General features: G+C 38.2%; 1 protein-coding gene across 14 annotated transcripts in view; it reads left to right on the top strand.

Annotated features, from left to right (window-relative positions):
• The window catches only part of Snrk (SNF related kinase), a 424230-nt gene that overhangs the window by 365653 nt on the left and 42377 nt on the right, over positions 1-16200 (top strand). For all 14 annotated transcript variants that reach the window (XM_067093083.1, XM_067093028.1, XM_067093044.1 and 11 more), the window contains 2 exons: positions 2106-2315; positions 8996-9130. In XM_067093083.1, the coding sequence (XP_066949184.1) occupies positions 2106-2315; positions 8996-9130 (345 nt within the window). The remainder of the gene's footprint in view (positions 1-2105; positions 2316-8995; positions 9131-16200) is intronic.

The raw sequence follows: 16200 nt of genomic DNA, 5'->3' as shown, positions 1-16200 counted from the left end.
CCAAAATTTTATATGTTACTGGCCATGGCAAGAAATTACTTAGCATATTGTATGTCAGTAATGAAGCACTTTACCTCTCTCAATGTCAGGACCCATGAAGTCTGTGTCTTTTCAACCATTTTGGCATGTAAATTCAATTTGGATCACCCTGATATCTTGAAAGTGGGTACCTGACATTATCAGAACATTTTTACCAAGTTTTATCTTCTTTGAGTTGTTCATCTAATAAATACCCATTATTAACATAAGTGCCCATCAACAGGAACTTCCATTGCATCATCAGGAAATTCTTCCATTGCAGACTCATTACTCTTGGAAGCATTTCTTTTTATTTGCTCTTGCCTACTCTGTATTGTTTTGTTCCTGGGCTGTGCTTTGTAGCTACATGTTCCATTTTTGGTGGTGTCTGCTTCATTCTGACTTTTAAATTGTGATTCAGGCTCTTATATGAAAAATGGGTTTGCAGTAATAAACTGTGTTTTTACACAAACCCATGGATCATAAATTCCAGCTCCCTCCCTGCTTTCTTTTTTCTTTAGATGTAGCTTGGTACCAAAGAATGAGAGTATCCACAGGGGTCCAGGAATTGGCGAAGTATGCATTTTGCAACCATTGTATTTTAAATGTTTTGCTTTGAGCATCTAGATGCATTCCACACAGGTAAAGGCTATTTATGATTAATGGTTTTGTGGAAAAACTAATTTTGTTGGAAAAGCAACTTTGTTCTCTTTGTGATGTTTTACAAAAGTGATCAGTTTATTCAGATATCTTGAGCTCTTTTCATTTGATAAATTTATTCAGACATTTTTCTCTTTTCTATTTTAAGGTATCTGCAAGCATTTGAGTATATTTTTTAAAAATCTCGGTCTTGACAGGTGAATGAGTTGGAGTTTCCTTGGTCTGATTCACGGTAGTATAGTATTGATATTAGAAGGTAACATGTAAGGAATATGCTGGGTGTGTTGTGTTGAAATCATGGCTAAAACTGTCATAATTTTCATGAGAGAATGCTTGTTGATTCAGAGTATTTTTCATTTGAACATGTGTAGTTTTAATCTCAATTGATAATTAGTGTAAGCCTGAGGCATGATACCATAAACCGTATACAGTATCCTCTGTTGTAAGTATTCCTAAAATGTTTTAGATTTTCCAGTGTTTTAATGCTAAAAGTGCAGCACTTTATTAAGTTCAGAATACTTTAGTGTTGGTTTGAGTGCACATTTCTCTCTGTGGTAATATATTTTTCTAGGGAGCTCATGAACATCCATGAGACATAACAGACTAAGCAATATATTTGTTATCTAAATGGCAACTGCTTAAGATAAGATTTATTCATTTGTGCTGTTATATGCTGCTTGAAAATTTGTATCTCCATTTGCAGATAACTTGTCTACAGAACATTGTTCTTCATTTTTGTATTTCAGGTTTGTTAGGAATGTACGGTGAACCTGTGACATTTAATATTTACAGATCTATTATTGCATGGTATATGGATATAAGTAGATTGAAAACAAAATTTATTTTTTCTTTACAAACCCATTATTCTGGTTCATCAAATGTGAATCTAAGGCACATCAGTTGGCATGTAGAAGAAGATGATCAGGTGCTCAGGTGGGTTGGTATACATATCAAGGGCCCCTTAGGGATTTTTTAAGCTAATGAATCATTCTTTATGCTGTCTGATTCAGCTGTTACAGACCCAGAGGGTCAAGAGGGGGTTAATTCACTTATAGTAATGTGTTTCCACTGAGAAAATATATTTTGTTTTCTGAAAATTATGTTTTTTCCATCACAGACCTATTACTTTAACATACTCTGAATAGGAATTGAGACAGGTGGTATGCTAGAAACAACTGGGAGTTGAATTGGACTTGAGGAGAGAAAGGAGGTCTTAGGTAAAGATGCATAAAGAAGTTTAAGGGTCCAGGTGTGTTAATGTAGCAGATTCCTGATGAAGCAAATCGAAACTTGGACAACAATTACATGTATTTAAGTGCATTTGAAGTTTATGATAAAAGATTAAGAAAAGTGATAGAATTGTGATATTTATTATTTTTAATGAATCTTTATAATTAAGTAAAATTTTATCCCTTTTATGTACTTAGGCTGATACATCGGATGCTTATAAGGGACCCTGGAAAGCGTTCTACTTTAGAAGATATTGCTCAAGATCCATGGCTTCAAGATGGGGGAACTGTAGATGTAGCAGAAGTTCTTCCTCTCGTTTCACGACAACATCTAACTGAAGAAGATCATGCCCATATTATTCACAAAATGGTATCTGGGAACATAGCATCCATGGAAGAAATTTTAGAGTTAGTATTTTTATTTTTTTGCATTCCTTTTTAAGTAGAAATCAGTTTTAGCACTGGAAAGGATTTGGTCTATATTTACCAGTTTTGTATACACAATAATGAGGTATAATAAAATTATATTTTTTATAAAGAAAGTTTTATGTGAGGATAGATTTAGGTTTGTGTATTTTGGAAGCCCAAAATACATATTAGAAAAGAAGAGATTATTACTTTTTGTAAGAATATGGATATACTGTACGGGTAAAATCACCCCAGATGACTTGGGTATGTAATTGAAATTGCTATTCCTGAAATCTTCTCATTTTGGATAGGTCTCTGTTACATGTACTGTAGCATACAGTGCTACCCCACTTTTTCGCGCTTCACTTTTTCACGCTTCATTTTATCGGGGATTTTTGTGGAACACATTATTTACTTTCCCAAGGGGGAACTTTCACTGTTTTGCAGACTTTGTAGATAAAATTACTATACTGTAGTGTAAGTACACTGTAAATTATTTTTATCATAAAAATCTGTATTTAGTCACAGAAACACAATCTGAAAAAATACAATGATTGGTGAATAAGGTGTTGCTCTGCAAAAAAAAAGCCAATTAGTGATAATTTTAATTGTTTTTATCAATATATAAAGAAAATGGGATGATTTCAATACTATGAGAGAAAACAGCTATGCTTATGTATACAGGGGGTAACTTGATTAGTTGTGAAACGTTCTGTAAGACAGATTTACTTAATTTGTATTGAACATTTTATAGATATTTTGCTGTGTTTACATTAATATTAATATTTTAAAATTAGTAAATCATTATTATAAGCTTCTAGGGGGCATATATACATAAGAGTAACAGTTATAAAAAGGTACTAATCTAAGATGACTCAGGGTGTTTTGGGATGATGGTTTGGGGTGTATTTTTGTTTTATTTAATATTAAATAGTTTTAGTATGATAATTTAAGGTGTATTTTTGTTTGAACTACTAAATGAGGCAGTGAACTTTTAAAATAGACAGTTATAAAGATTTTAGTTTAAGGGGTACAGGGTTTTTGGCAGTTGTAAGCAATTATAAGCATTTTTAGAGGAGATTTTGCAGTTCCGTGGATTTTACATTTCCCCAGTGGGTTCAGGAACCTATCTCTGCGAAAAAGTGGTGGAACACTGTAATTATACTTTTTGTAACCAGCACTTTTTAGGTCTTCCTCTCCTCCTTTCTTCCAGTATTTCCTAATCACAAATTTTCACCAGTCTTTTGTTCTTCATTTTCTCTTCATGAGTAAATGTCAAAACACACAGTTCAGTCTTTTCTTTATCTCTGATCTTTATTCTGTATTTCTCACATACAATGATTTTTGTACCAGCCATCAAGAAAGGTAGTTTTACTGATTTTTGTGATTAAAAAAGTGTTTTACAAGCAGTGGAAGCATTTACCTCAACTAATCCATCTATATTAAAACTACAGATTAGCTTCAGATGTTAAAATGTAGAGAAATACAAACAAAATGTTGTTGAGTTTTTCTCATGTTGATGTACTGTACTTGGGAATGAAGTAGATAAGTTAGAAAAGCAAGAGCAAATGAATTTCTTCCAAGGTGATTGCCTTCTATAAGGAATGTTTTTACCCTTATGTGGTCAGCAGTTTTGAGAATCTACAATCCTGTATAAAATGTTTAGGATAATGGGTATGGATTTTTTGACAATTATTCAGTTCCTTTGATTGTGAGGCACATGCTGGTTGAGTTTCCCAGTCCTGGGGGTCTTAGAAATTAATACCTCTCTGAATCTCTGGGTGAGGATGGCGGGTACAGCCTTACCATGAATCTTGAAGAGATTTGTATATGATGCCATCAGCATTTTTAAATATTTACCTGAAACTGACATCTGCTACAAATTCAGCATCTTAATTTTTATTTGTTTTTCACTCTTTTAAATTGATTAGTGGTAATATATTATTAACAAGTGATATCAGCATCAGTGACCCATCATTTCACATTACCAGAGAGTCTTCAGTTGTTCAGCCAATCATGTTCTCTCCTTTATATCTTTTTCATACATCTTACCATTATCCTTTTAATATACTCCCAAATACCTATACTAGTCAACTACTTTCATTCTTTCACCATCCATATTAAGATTCATATCTCCATCTTCTTCTTTTCTGTTTATTCTCATACCCTTCAGTGCAAGAAATTTAAGAACTTTTTGCACATTATTTGAAAATGTTGATTCTTCAATAATTTTGTAGTAATAAATATTCCAGTTGTTTTATTAATACAAGATGTACACAACATTAGAAACACTTAAGAAAGCAATAAATAAGATAACATTATTTATAGGTAGATGTTGAAAAGAATAGAGGCACTAGTTACTAGAAAGACTTTGGAAATCAAAAGATATTGAAAAATATTCTTATCCTTTCATGTATATTTTGTTGCTTCGTGAACGACTGGGAGAACTTTTAATTTAGAAGAGCATAATTGAGTTTGTGAAATGCTTTGCTCTTTGAAAGTCTCTTTCCCTCATGTTTTAGACAACCCCCCTCCTGATGGCCCACCTTGTTGGAGTTGGAAGGTTTGCATGGTGCAAGGAAAAATTGAATAATGGTGATGCAATAGTTTTTCTAGCAAGGCATGTCCAACCATACTTTCATGGCCAGCTGAGTTTACCCAGACAAAGACTAGACCTCTTTTATTTACTTATCTGTTTTCCTCTGTCCCCTCTTGGTCTCTGTCTAATGTGCTATCGATGACATACTTGCATACAAGGAAAATTATTAGATTTTGACTACACGATAGTTTTGATGGAGGGTGGTGTTGGATGGTATGCCTTTCCATCCATAGAACTGGATAAATAATCTAGTCAAGAAATGGGAAACATGATCTCAGTGGATTTGACAAACCTTAAAGCACTGAGGATCAAGTGTATATCTAGACTGTATATCTAAACTACACATACTAAGCTACAAGTCAGGGACACAATTCAGCATCCATTTCCTTTTTAAAAACTCAAAATTCTGTTTATAATGAAGGACTGAATATCTCTGTACTAGCACTTTTAAGTCATTGCCAGATACATTACTGTAAGTTGGAAGCAGCAAATAGGTGTAAAGAACATTGAAAATAAAAGCAGTTTCAATAAAGAATGTTCCCATAAATAACTCTCCTTCAGAGCTAATCATCTTGATGAATCAGTGATTTTGAGGATCAGATTTTCTCCCAGAAATAAAGCTGCTTCCCTTTTATGACTATAAGGTCCAAACTTTTATTCATGTGTATTATACGTCCGGAAGTTATGTTAGTGCTCCAGAATATGGTAAACGATACACAGTATTTACATGTAAGACTCAGAGAACCATCGCAGAGTATACAGGACAACACTACAGTTGAAAATGTCATGTAAATATCCAGACTTCAGTTGACTGCTTGTCAAGTTTTGGAACTGAATCAGTTAAGGAAATTTGTCAGAACATTTATCATTTACAGTTATCCAGTTGTTAAATTTTCAGACGCTGCAAGTCATGAGATAAAATTTAAATTTCATGATTAACCCTTAAAACGAGCCTCTATTTACAAAAACGTCTCCCGTATGCCGCCTTAGGTGATTAAGCGCCGACAAAAAAAAGTTTTTTCAAAAAAATCACACGCTTAGTTTTAAGATTAAGAGTTCATTTTGGCTCCTTTTTTTGTCATTGCCTGAAGTTTAGTATGCAACCATCAGAAATGAAAAAAATTTTATCAAAAATACAGGCAGTCCCGGTTTGAGGGTTCCGGCTTAGTTTTTAAGATTAAATATATTCATCAGAAATCATTTCCTGGCTCCGCATTTTTCTTCAAATGTCAAGAAATGGCCCCAAAATGGCAGAATAATTAATATTTTTTGATGTAAAACTCAATAATAATGCAGTTTACATCGTTTTCAATGAAAAAAAAGTATTTTCTTATGATTTTTGACGATTTTCGATGTTCCGGCTTCTGACGATTTTCGGATATTGGAATTGGATATGACAGCAAAAAAAAAAAACTTATATAATTGTATACAAATCGCGCTGTAAGCACAACGGTTAAAGCTAATGAGTTAATTTTTTTAGTTGTGTTGTACACTAAATTGCAATGATTTTTGTATATAACAAATTGTAAAACGATCAAAGCAACGCAGAGAAAATATAATCACAAAATTATGCATGAATTCCTAACGTGCGGACGTAAAAAAAATTTTTTTCAAAAATTCACCATAAATCAAAATATTGTGCTAGAGACTGCCCGTTTGTTGAAAAATGAAGCTAATTGATTGAATATTACTAGACTGTAAGTGTTTTAGCTTACAATTGCAGTTTTCGACCATTTCGGTCGAGTTAAAGTTGACCGAAAGTTGAATTTTTTCTATATCGTGATTTATATGAAAATATTTCAAAACTGATAAAAGCTACAACCATGAGTTATTTTCTGTTGTATTGTACATGAAATTGCGCACATTTTCATATATAAAACTTTATGTAACGACTAATATAAAACGGTGCAAATATTACGACAACGAGACGAAAGAATTTCTGAGATGTTTGGCCGAGTTACCGAGCGGGTGTAAGAAAAAGGTTTTTTTCAAAAATTCACCATAAATCGAAATATTGTGCTAGAGACTTCCAATTTGTTGCAAAATGAAGGTACATGATTGAATATTACTAGAATGTAAGAGTTTTAGCTTACAATTGCGTTTTTCAACCATTTGGGTCGAGTCAAAGTTGACCCGAAGGTTGAAATTTTTTAGTCAGCGTGCAGTGCGTCCACTTGGCACCCAACAGACAGTTTTAGTCAACATATGATACGTCCAGTAGGCGTTTAAGGGTTAAGGGTTGTGCCGACTGCTGAATTTTTAGGGATTATCAGATTTTAGTTATTAACAGTTTTCAACTGTTTTATGTCTAAATAAACATATCCTGACGCATTAATGCTAAAAAAATATATTTAAATTAGTTTATTGACAATTTTGTTCATTGCTTTTGTGGCACTGTGAATGACGAATTGTAAAAAAACATTAAAAAAGGTCTGTATGACTAATTCTAGGTAGGTGCAAGTGAGTTATAGACTCTGGACTGTTTTATGTGTAAATAAACATACTGTATACTGTATTGAAGAGTTATTGCTAAAAAAAAATGTTTAGATTGGTTCATGGACAATTTTGTTCATCGTTTGTACAGCACTGCGAACGACAAATTGTAAAATGCATGTAAAAAAAGTGTCAAAAGTACTTGTACAAAAATACATGTCACCCACTAAAATATCCCATTCTCTCTAGCATTAGTGTTAGAGAAAACAGGTTATAATGATATGGGGATAACTCGCTTAAGATGTCTTGACTGTCTCAGAATTCTTGAAAGTCCAAAATTTTTTTGTTTTGCTGTTTTTTGAAAACTTACTTTTTTCAAAACTAAATGCTTATCTCTCCAAGAAGACTGAACTGAATTCAATGAAACTTTTACAGAGTGTAGTATGTAACTGTATATCTTTATTATGGTTCTATGAAAATCATTTTCAAGTACAATTTTTTTTTTTGCATATTATTTTTGAGAAATGACTTCATGATTTTTTCAAATGAAAAAAAAAGCACTTAGAGGTTGAACTTCTAAATTTCCCCAGAAGGGAATTTTCAGTATTAGTTATAGAATGAGTGGTAAAAATTTGAAGCAAATCCCTTCAGTCATAAGTAACAGTCATTTACTTTATAATGGGGCCTTATGGCATCAGTGCTCCCCTTGAAGCAAGCCCTTTGAAAGTTGAGTATTTTTTAACTTAGTGATCTGGTTAAACTACCAAGTAATTCAGACAGAGTTCAGGGGCTTGTCACCAAAAACCAAGAGGTAACTGGAGAAAAAACACAAATCTGAAAATCCTTTTTACAGGTGTGCTTGTATTATACTGCTCATAAATTTTTAAAGATCCATTGCAGTTTTGTAGCTATGGGGGGATTTTCAGCCACCACCCCATTAAACTGGAGTTTGCGCTACATGTTTTGCTTAGTACAAAATATTGTTTGTTACAGTAAATTTTGATAACCTAATAAAGAAAAGTACAATCAGGATTGAGTAATATCACCTTTTCCTCTTGTTGCTAGATGACAAGAGCAAAGCGGCAGTTCATTAGCACATTTGCTCTGAAACCTTATGACACTTCAGCCTACTGTCAGGCTGCTTAACTTGAGAAGCTGATATATCAAAACATAACTTATATAACTTCAAACTAATATCCAAAATTTTTCAAAAAATTTTATGAAAATTTCACACAAAATAGGCTGCAGACCTGTGCAATTGATGAAATGGAATATATTTTGTTAACATCTGAAACATTTGAATTTTGGCAATTTTTCTGCTAAGGGCCAAAATAAAATGAAAAATTTATATTTTGCAAATTAGAGATTTTCACAAAGAATTCTTTTTATTTGTGTGAAGTCCTACACAAGACCCTAGCTTCATATTAATTTCATTCATGTAAATTTTTTCCTTAGCTGAAATGGGTAAAAAACAAAATGGTAGTAGAACTGGTTTGGGGGCTCAAATTTTTGTATGTAATGTCTTATTTTTTTCACAGTATAAATATCATAGCCAAGTCTAAGTAAGTAATGTTTTGTCCTTCCTAAACCAACTTTCTTCCATAAATACAGACTTGTTTCTTATCTGTTCTTTAATTTTTCTTTTCAGTGCCCTTGACAAGAATGAATATAATTATATAACTGCTACATATTTTTTGTTGGCGGAAAGAAAACTTCGTGCTCATAGACTTCAGCAGGCAGATCTAGCCAAAAATTCTGTCAGCAGTCCTGTTATGTCCATAAGGTATGAAAATGTCTTTATAGTTCTGTTGTTGTAGGTTACTGCATACAATGTGCCTTATGTGATATATGTTGCTAAAGAATCTTTGCAATGTCCAGTCACCTCCAGTTGCATTACTTTTTGCCAGTTTTTATCCATTCCTTGTGGTCTCTTCCCACTAGCTGTCCAACTGTTTAAACTTTGCCATGTTGAAATTTTCACTTCTTTTGAAAACAATATTGAGAGCCAAGCAAAGTTTAGAAATGCAACAAGGTGTTAAACAATTTGAATTCATAACATTAGTAAGCACCTAGTTATTAAGTTAGATCTTTAACTACGAATGAATTAGGTTATGAAAATAAGGAAGGTAAGGAAAGCAGAAAGATTAAGAATAAAATAAATATGAAAATAGTGGGCAGTGAGGGAATTCTACAATGTCACTAAAGGATACATCTTTTTACAGGGAGTAATCCAAAACAGCTCTCAGTGTTCAAGCTTTGGAACCTTGCAGTTATATTTTAACAGATAATTATATTAGATAGATGCAAGTTGTTTGCTAGATTCTATAAATTTTTCTACCTTATACATGGTTTTATGTATTTCCCTGACTTTCTAGATTCATAAGATGCTTGACAGGCCAGCAACGGATCTTTCTTTAATTTGGCCTGGGAAATCTGACTTTACATTAAGGGAAATCATAAAAAGAAAAAGAAAAATGGGGATGATTCAGTGAGCTTAGGGCTCTACTTCATGAGGGAATGTTACTTAAATACTCTGGTTAAATTAAGTAATTATATTTACAGAGAAGAATCAAAAGGAAAATGGTTAAATGAATTATTAGGAGGCTTGCAACCCCTGAAGATCTTCCTACTGGAGTCTTGAATGATGGCAAGGCACAGTCCAAGATGAGTCCACAGCAAAGTCCTTCTGCAATAGAGAGTTAAACATTACACGCCAGTAAAGGAAAATATAACACATACAGTGACTCGAGGCTGCACTGATGGTGCCAAGGACTCAAGAAATGAATGGACACTTTACACTGGAACACATAACATTGGCAATGGGACGGGATAAAATGGCACAAGGACAAAGCAGAATACTGGCACTCAATAAACACTTCTAATGGCAAACTGTTGTGACTGAAAGGTTTTCACTCGTACTTTACCTTAGTGGAAGCGGGTCTCAGATGAATACTGACAAGGGACATTCACATGAATGGCACAGCACACTAATCACTTGGACGGTCCATTCCGAGGATGACCGTAGAATCGGAGTCGAGTCAGGAGTAGGGTGTGGACGGGAGTAGCGGGGGAAAGGGGCCTCTCAGTACCTCTCACGCGTGTACGACTGCTCTGGCTAACTGCAAAGATCTCTCCTGTCCAAGCTCCTTTTAAAGCCCCATACACACTATGCATCATGACGCCCGCAGTGTTGAACGGATGTGTTGAAAAACCACTTTTTCAACACGAAGCCGCATCACCAATGTGTTGATGGGCTGGAGCTATTTCAAAAGTCTGCGCAGTGATGCATTAGCAGTCGGAGTGGTAGGACATCTGCTCAGCACGTCCACTCAGCTCCAGCGCCGATGGCTCAATCACATTTTGTTGAATTGCATTTTTATTCTGAGATACATTTACTCATTAACCTTATCTGCATTTGCTTTTTTTCAGAAGTTTTTTTCCTGCTGAAGTCCTTACCCCTTTTCTTCTAATTTTCCTTACGAGACTTCTCTTTCTTTCTTTCACCTTCCTCCTGAGGACCTGATCTATCCTCCTGTATTCCTGCACAGTCTTCCAATCTGTCATGCAATTTCTTATTCCACTAAGTTTCTCATTTCCTTTTTTCACCACTCTTATTCCCTCTTCGTAAGCCTAAAGTCACTCACTGCCGACTGACTTTATCTTAAAAAAAAAAAAAGGTAGTAAGAAGCTCATTTTCTCTCTCAAAAGTATATTTTGTAAATATTTTTCCTTGAAAATCGTTTTCTAATGAATTCCCCTTCCGAACATATTTCTACAGGCTCTTAGCTCATGTACCCCAAGAGCTCTGCCTTCCCAATATGCCATCTCTTTCTCATTTACCTATTTGTGCACTGGCATGCTCTAGAGATCTGCAATGCACAGATTCAAACTCTTCAAGAAACTCATGTACTCTAATTCTCTTTCAATCCTGGCCCACACACATTCTCTGTCAGAACTTTCCCTTTTGCCAGGCTCAATCTTACCCCACACAGTCTTCATACTAACATATATGTACTCTTAATCCTTGCTCAGAGTTTCATTGATTCCACAGTCAATACAACTTCTCAAGCTGTACACTTTCAGCTATCCTAAACACACTGACCCTTTATCATTACCATTCCTGCACAAAATGCCTTTTTTTCACCTCTATCTCACTCAGTGCCAAACCAGGCAGCTTCCCTTCTTAAACCCATCAGCTATCATACATTCCTTATCTTCTGCACCACATTAATATACATTTAAACCAGGAAGATGCATAGAAATACATGATGTGGGGTTACAAACCCTATATCACGGCTGTTTTATGACTCACATTTAAGAGAACTTGTGGAGAACCTCATCTGCCATTTACAGGCATTTATTTTCACCACATCTATCGCACGAGAACAAGTGAGCAGTGTTGTAGTACAGTTTGGCCGCTAGTAATTTTATTCAACACAACTACTGCATCACGTGGCTGATACATGATGCATAGTGTGTATGGGGCCTAAGGCAACCACCAAGGGTAGGGGCCCCAATGTCGGGCTCATGTGGTGACCGGGCTGAAGATGTGTCATTTTCTAGGTGTTCCGACCATCTGCTTGTATCTCCCCAAGTATCCTGTGGAAAGACAATTCAGCCACCTCAATCTGCCTTTAGAATGGTTGTTTTAAGCAGCTTAGTTGGGCTAACTGCTTAAGGGAGTCACTCAGCCTCTCATCCTTGCCCCTTTCGACTGTGCCATCTAAATATCTGTTTCAGGTAACGGAAAGGGACAGATTGAAATGTTGATAACTTTTAGTGCTGATATCTAGGTCAACTGGGATCGGCAACTCTACTTTCAATAAACTAAGGGCAAACTAAGGGTCGGCTGTGCAGCGACTTCTTGTAACTTATAATAGCTCCCCACAGAAGAAAACATACTCACCTTCATTCGGGTGTGCATGTTGATATTGGAAAAGTCGGCACAGATGCTTTACTTTACTTTTCTCCAACACAAAATGGAAAGAAGCTTTTACTTTACTTTATTCACAACACAAAATAGAAAGAAGTTTTACTTTACTACTTTCAGCACACATTAATATTAAACTGCTTTAATATGGCACATTAATTTCCTTCAATTGCAAGGTATACGTTACTTTAGGATTACGAGGACAAGGTAATTTTGAGGCAGGTGACAGAATTTAAGAATTAATTTACATATAAGTTCCTTAATTCTAATGAGATAGCAGCATGCTGTTAGTTTGCTTATAAGAGGCGTCTTATCATTATGATACATCTCTCGTGTTATTTCTTTCGAGTACAGGCAGTCCTTGATTATGGACAATTTTTGGGCTTATCGGCGCTGAAAAGTGCCGATTTTCGGTTATCGGCGCCTCTGTTAGGTATGTATTGGCGACAATACCCAATTATCGGCGCCGATAAGCGGAAATTGGTGATTTTTGGCGCCGAAAATTGCCGATTTTCGTCACTAGACAAGCGTTATAAAACCGGATCGCCATTAACTGAGCCCGCTGTTAACCGGGGACTGCCTGTACTGTACTAATGGGCGGTGTCTGACATGGCACTGCCTTGGTGGCACTGAGTGCCTAAAGGATGATCAGGGGATATGACTCATTCTCACATGATATCTTAAATTCAAACGAAGGTATCAAAGGGCTTCTAACATTAATACAATGACGAGAGAGCAGGGGGGTGGGGGGGGAAATGACATTCCTTGAATTACAAGAAGGCAGGGGAACATGCCACCACCATCTGGCTGGTGGGCCACACCCCCTGGATTAAAAGTATTGGCTCAGAACTGCTTTTGGGTTTCTTGCCCTGAGATGGAGTTTTGGGTGCTTGCAAGGCCCTGGGGTGTTACTCGCTATGCTGTCGAGATAAGACATCGGCTATTTTGTTATCCGTGCCTTTGATGTGCTCGATTCTCCAGTTATAGTCCTGGAGATCGAGGTACCACCGCATTAAGCGTTTATTCTGGTTCCTAAATGTAGGGGGTTATGATCAGTACTCACCGTTAGCGGGAAAGTATGGTCAGCACGGTATGACTCGAAGTGTTTCATTGCCAGCACCATTCCTAGCAATTGTTTCTCGATAGTACTACAGTATAACGAGTTTCAGCTGGCTTCAATTTCTTAGCATAATATGCCACTGGGTGCCTAACTCCCAGTTTCTCTTGGAACATTACTGCTCTGATACCGATGTCGCTGGTGTCTACTGCTAGGGAAAAGGGCCGTTCATAGTTGGGGGTATGTAGGACCGGTTTTGTCATTAATACGGCTTTTAAATTATCGTAAGCCCTTTTGCATTCTTCTGTGCACCTGAAGGGCTGCTTTCCCTGGAAGAGGTTTGTGATGGGGGCAGCAGCATCCGTAAAGTTTGGGATGAACCTGCAGAAGTACTGTACCATCCCAAGTAATCGTTAGGCATCCAGTTTTGTTCACGGGTAAGCTATATTCCTTATGGCTTCTATTTTTGCCTCCTTTAGCACTAGCCATCCATTTCTGAGTTGATGGCCCAAGTATGTAATTTCCCAGACTCTGAATTGGCACTTCCTTAGATTTATCACCGAATTGGCTTTTCCCAGGACAGTTAAAATTTGTTCTAGGATTTTTAAGTGCTCTTCCTAGGTGCTGGCATAGGTGATGATGTCGTCCAAGTATACCACATAGTTCTTTATGCCCGCCAGTACCTCATTCATCAAATGTTGGAAACAGCTGGGAGAATTTTTTAACCCGAATGGCATAACATTGCATTGGTATATTCCGCTAGGAGTTATGAACGCTGTCCGAGGGCACGACTCCTCGGACAGAGGGACTTGCCAATAGCCCCTCCCCAAATCAATCTTGCTTAGTTAGGGGGCACTCCCTAGGCTGTCTAAGCAAGTGTCGATCCGGGGAAGGGGGTAAGGCTCCGACTCGTTGCTTCATTCAGCTTCCTGAAATTGACACAAGGTCGATCTCCACTCTCCTCCTTAGGCACTAGGACTACTGGGGAGGCCCAGGGGCTGTGGCTTTGCTCTATAAGGCCGAGGTCAAGTTGGAGCTGGACCTGCTCCTCGATCCTACGGGCCTTATCCAGGTTGACCCGGTAGTATCGCTGGACTATGGATTTCACACCCTCTTTGATACTGATGGAATGCTGTAATACGTCCATGCACCCAAGGGTATCTCGGACAGCTTGCGAGTTTCGGTCTAATAACCGGTGGATATCTTCCCTGTGGGTGGCAGCGAGACCTGGGGTGATGACTTCCAGATTGTCGAGGGTTTCAGAGTTAGTGGCGGGCATGTAGGCCAGGGCAGCAGTGCCAACTACTGCCTCAGGGATGGATGTATCATCTTCGGGTGTCTCCTTGCTACAGGTCTGGTATGGTTTCAGGAGATTTATATGGAGCCACTTGGCCCTCCATTTCCCGCAATCTACAAGGTAGTTCAAGTCCCCACGCTTTCCCAAGATTTTGTGGGGGCCTGAGAAGTGGGTTTCAAGGGGTCTCGTGGCACCCGTCTGGAGTACAAGGACCTTATCTCCCGTCTCGAAGGAGCGGGAGCGGGCCGTCCCGTCAAATTTTATCTTCATCCGTTCTTGGGTGGCTGCCTCTGTGGCCTGGGCTACCGCCCAAGCTGCCCGAAGGTTTTTCTGAATGGTGGGCAATTCTTCCGCCCAATCCGCGTGAGCGGGGTTATCCCATGCGTCATATAACATGCCAAGCGGCGCCTGGGTGGAATGGGCATACAATAGCTTGAAGGGGTATACCCGGTGGTTTCAGAGGGAGCGTGGCGGGCAGCAAAAAGGGTGTATGGGAGGTTGTCCTCCCACGAGCCACCTCCCTCGTGCTCCAATTTTTTGAGCGTCGTAGAGAGCGATTGGTGGAATCGCTCGATGATTCCTTGGCTCTCGGGGTGATAGGGTGTTGAGTGAAAGTGCTTGATTCCATGGCTGGCCATGCCGTCATGGAATTCTTTCGACATAAAGTGTCGACCCTGATCTGTTTGTTTCATGGCAGGGAACCCGAATCTACAAAAGAATTTTACTAGGGCCTGCACCGTGTTTTTCGAGCTCTCGCTCCTTACTGGAATTGCCTCCGGGTATCACGTGAAGCGGTCAATGATGGTAAGGCAGTGGGCATTCCTCGATTTACTTTTCATCCTCCCCTTCAGAGTGAAGGTCCTTTCGATCCCCATCCACCCAGAGGATCATAATTCGTTCATCTTCTCGAATGACGGCTCCAGGGGGAGACTTTGGTACGCACTATCAGGCTGACCTCCAACCCGGTGTCTATTATATTTTCTAATTCCCGGGGAGAACTGGACCCATCCGAAGGCGCGACCCTCACGGACTCAAGTCCAATCTACCCGGTGGGCCGTTTAGGGCAAGTTACAGTGCCTACTGTCTTCGGCTGGTTGTAACGAGGGCAAAACTTGTATGTGGAGGAGTAATGTCCCCGTTTTCTGCAATTGCGGCATACCTCATGGCGGAACTCCCGCCGGGGGCGGTGCCCGCTGTGGGCGGTGATCGGGGGGCAGTAGCGGGAGGCAGCTGTGATGTCTTCGGAGGTGGATGAGAAGGAGCCTTGGGCTGATTTCGGCACTGGTTAGTGGAATGTCCTGTCCTTTTACAATAATGGCATGTTAAGGGCTTGCCCGAGTTTCCATTCTTAGGGGGAGCTGGTCCTTACGCCACATGGATCCCTCCTGAGGGTGGTGAGTCTCCCACATGTCTGCTATTCGGCAACAGTCTGTGTGTGTGTTGCAGCGGCCTTTTCTACTAAAAGCGTGGCTAGGGCAGGAGGGGTGTAGCGTAAGAAATGCTCAAATTTAAATTTCTTCAGTACCTTGGCGGCGCTGGTAGCCCCTTCGGACTTGAGCCATTTTGCTA

This window comes from Macrobrachium rosenbergii, chromosome 4 (assembly GCF_040412425.1).
Source record: "Macrobrachium rosenbergii isolate ZJJX-2024 chromosome 4, ASM4041242v1, whole genome shotgun sequence".
NCBI classification, from domain to species: Eukaryota; Metazoa; Arthropoda; class Malacostraca; order Decapoda; family Palaemonidae; genus Macrobrachium; species Macrobrachium rosenbergii.
This window is presented reverse-complemented; position numbering and strand designations above follow the sequence as displayed.